Raw genomic sequence first — 4,113 nt, 5'->3', positions numbered from 1 at the left:
TTTAATCGATGGACCAGGAAATGATAGTGAATTTATTTTTAATTAGAAAGTTTACAAATCTGTAGGAAAACAAATCTGACGAACTTTGATTTCAACAGTTTTTTAAATAATTAATTAAATTGTTATCTATTTCAATCATGAAATCATTCAGTTTAAAATTCGCTTTTCCAAAATCGTCCACTTAACAAATTTTCCAATTTAATTTTTAAGGGTAAATTTTAATTTAAAGAATTTTCAAATGCAGTTTTAAAGACACAAACAATTAAAAATCAGAAGCCATTGAAACTGAATATTTTGGATAAAAAACATTTTTAGTTGAACAACTGCGAATATAAATTAATTCATGATTGTTAAAATTGAACACGTAAGATTTAAAAAGTGAATAATAATGGATTTTACAAGACGATTACAAATCAGTTAAATTTTTTAGAATTTCCAGATTCTAACGTTAAAAATATATAAACGCGCAATTAAAACTTTATAAACTATTTTCAATTTTTAAATAACTTCAAAATAATATATTCATAATTAAAGGCTTTTATTAAATTTGAAATATTATTTCATTATAAAATATTCCTTTTATTAAATATTCAATTACTTAATATTTAGAAATATCTCTCTGTTAATTTAAAATCAGTAATTATATTTTAAATATTCACGAAAAAAACTTTGAGCGATACAATTTTAATTCATTAGAAAATATTCGAGTATGTTGAAGAGATATTTAGACGTTTTGTAAAAATTCAAAATTAATTTACAATTCGAAATTATTTCAAGTAATTTAAACGAAGTGTCTACATATACGAAAAGCAAAAAAAATATAGATTTTAACAAAGTTCGAACTAAAAATTCAGAAGCCTTTAAGAATTTTGAAAGGCTTCAGAAAAATAAAAAACATTTCTTGGGAAAATTAAAATTTGTTTTTATTTTGAAAAGTTAATTTTAAGTGAATATTTAAAAACGTTTTGGAAGATTTACAAAATTATAAATAATCAATTGTGGAAGATTTTAAGGAAATGTTTTAATTTGGCAGAATTTTTTTAGTATGCTTAGAATTTTTTACATTCACATTTTTTAGAAAAAATGTAAAATAACATAGATGTTTCAAGATTTGGAAATAAAATTTCGAAGCATTATAAGGATTTTTTAATTATTTACAATAAAATTAATTTAACTTTTAATTTGAGAAGTGCTCAGCTTATAAAAAAATGTAATTGTTTAATTTTTAATGTTTCTATTCTAAAATAGCTTTAAACGAGTTAATTCTGAAGATTCTCAAATTAATAGATGGATTCTTTAATTTAGAGCATTGAAAGTGATAATGTGAATTTATATGTGTGGAAATGAAAATGAATCTTTGAAGTCTGCAATTTATAAAAGTTGAAAATTTTTTGTTTGGCGGTTTAACAGCATTTAATTAAAAACTGTTCATTTGAAACGTGTTAGTAGCATTCATTTTATACTTGTAAATTTTTTAATTTCAATGAACTTGAAAAATTATTGCGAACCCGGAAAAAGCCGGGAAGTTTTTTATGTGATTATAACGGCTACCCTGATGGAAGAGGGATCCAATGTAATAAAGCATCAAGTAGAAAGTATAGAAACCAGTGACCACAAAAGGTATATGTATCAAATATCAAATAAATCGCGAAACATCCGATACGAGCGCAACTTTGAGTGTACACAATATACATGTTACTTTTAAAATGATACCTTGCTTGTTGTGTCGGTGGACATTTTTTTATCAGAGAGAGCAATATTTCCACAGGGAATTACAGGAATCACTGGATCCGAATTGCATGGCTGAAAATTTTCGGCGTAGATTGTTTTTCCCAGGAATGGGGCGCCAGATGGAAATAAATTCGTTCCTGCCGGAATAATGGGTTTTTCTTTTTGGGCATCAACTTCTACGAAACTTTTGCCATATGTGGTTTGACCTTCCATCATTGCCTGGGGCGGCCTGTGGCGAAAAAAACTTGTGCTCTAATTATGAATCGCCAAGTTGAATACCTGAATTAAATTTCGCTTTAACCAGAGAAAATTGATTAAGGTATTTATTGTCTCTCTAGGATTAAAATTGACAATTTATTGAGAAAAAATTGATGTTTCAGAATTTGAGGTCTTTGAATCTTGATTAATATATTGTGAAAATTAAAGCAAACAAAGCATTTTAAATTTATCAGTCAACTTTAAGAATTCCAAAACTGACAAAAGTAGTTTATAAATAAAGACTACGTTCAAGTAAAAGAAAGTTGTATCATTAGATCAGGGTGGCCACCCACCCGGAAGAAACTTTCATCGCGACAAAGCCGTAAGAGATATATTACACCGGGAGATTTCCCGTATTCACTAATTTGCTAGTTATGTAATGTTTGGAAGTTTTTAATTAGAAAGCACATAATGTTCAAAATGTTTAGAATAATTATACGTTTAAGGTTCACAATATTTCTCGCAATATTTAAAATTCTGCAATTTCGAACGTTGAAAATGACTGGATTTTCTTGGACAGAAATTAGATTTTTTAGTAACAAAATCTGTCCAGTCGTGCTTTGTATGCCCCTTGATACTACATGACATGATACTTATTAATAATATATTTATATTCTAAAATTTCTATAATTTTAGCTAAAAATTCTAGTCTTGAATGCGCAATTCTAAAACAGTTTAATCTTTGAGGCCATATTTACAAATTGCATATATACCTTCGACAGTCAATTTGAATTTAATAATTTTAGATGTAAATATAAAACAATTTCGAATTCAAAAGCTTAAAATTGAACAATTTCAAAAAATGGAATCATATTACAGAAATAATGTTTTATATTCCTTCTTTTAATTTTTAATTTTCAATGTAATATCCTAAAATTTTCAGATTTTTCGTTGAAGATTACAAAAATTTAAAATTGAAAAATATATCATTGGCAAATTTTAAGAATGAATCACAATTCTAAAGGAAGATTTGAAATTAAAAATTTAGTTTAAAATAAAAACTATACAAATTAAACCATCTGAAAATCGATATATTTTTGTTCACTCAATTCTTTTTCAGATTTACATTAAGTTCGGATTCGTTTCAGTTTTAACGTTCCAGAGTACAAATTTTTTCATTTTTGATGTTTCCCACTCAAACATGCTATTTATTTTCAAAGTTATTTTAAACTAATTCAATTAATTTATTGATTTTAGACAAATTTGTCTAATTAGCTGAGTTGTTAAATCATAATTTTGTTATGTAAGAAAAACTTAGAATTTCAGAAGCTTTGGCTTTAAAAGAGGTGCGTTCCGCTTGCACCTTCACAATGGAATTTTAGTATTTTATTTATGCCATAATTTTTGGCTTTTTTGGGCTTTTTTGGCAGTGATGTCGATTTTTAGGCTCTTTTAGTTTTCTCAAAAAACCGACTTTTGGATGGAGGTGCTAGCCGCTAGCACCTCCAGTACAGAAAAATTAAAAAATTGAAAAAGTCAACAGCGCTAGAATTTTGGGCTTTTTTAGGGCTCATCAAAAATGCAAAAATTAACTTACATATGCGCTTAAACTAAATGTAAGCATATCAGATTTTTGAGTTTTTGGGCTCTTCTTGGGCACCAATGACGATTTTTGGGCTCTCTTATTTTTCCCTCAAAAACCGGACTTTTAAGTGGAGGTGCTGGCCGCTAGCACCTCCAGTACAGAAAAATTAAAAAAATCAAAAGCGCTAGAATTTTGGGGTCTTCAAAAATGCAAAAATTAAATTTGAAAAATCAACCCCCTTTCTTCTGAAAACTACCCTTAAAATTAAATAAGCCCCTAAACTGAATGTAAGCATATCAGAATTTTGGGCTTTTTTGGGTTCTTCTTGGGCACCAATACCGATTTTTGGGCTCTTTTATTTTTCTCCAAATAACGGACTTTTCGGTTGGAGTTTCTGTCCGCCAACACTTCCACTAGAGCAAATTAAAAAAATCAACAGCGCCAGAATTTTGGCCCTTTTTGGGCTATCAAAATTTGCAAAAAATTATTTTTCAAGAACAACCCCTACCTCACCAAAATTACCAAAAAATAACTCACGCACCCAGCCAAAATTTAAGAATATCCGAATTTCACCCTGAACCCCGAAAAAAATATGGAAA

The 4,113-nt window shown here is 28.0% G+C and overlaps 1 protein-coding gene across 1 annotated transcript in view; it reads right to left on the bottom strand.

Moving 5' to 3' along the window:
- Positions 1-4,113, bottom strand: part of LOC117170606 — a 32,881-nt gene that overhangs the window by 2,649 nt on the left and 26,119 nt on the right. The window contains exon 8 of the mRNA XM_033357487.1: positions 1,714-1,960. Coding sequence (XP_033213378.1) covers positions 1,714-1,960 — 247 coding nt within the window. The remainder of the gene's footprint in view (positions 1-1,713; positions 1,961-4,113) is intronic.

Source organism: Belonocnema kinseyi, chromosome 4 (assembly GCF_010883055.1).
Source record: "Belonocnema kinseyi isolate 2016_QV_RU_SX_M_011 chromosome 4, B_treatae_v1, whole genome shotgun sequence".
NCBI classification, from domain to species: Eukaryota; Metazoa; Arthropoda; class Insecta; order Hymenoptera; family Cynipidae; genus Belonocnema; species Belonocnema kinseyi.
The sequence above is the reverse complement of the archived record's forward strand: the minus strand, read 5'-3'. Positions and strand labels throughout refer to the sequence as shown.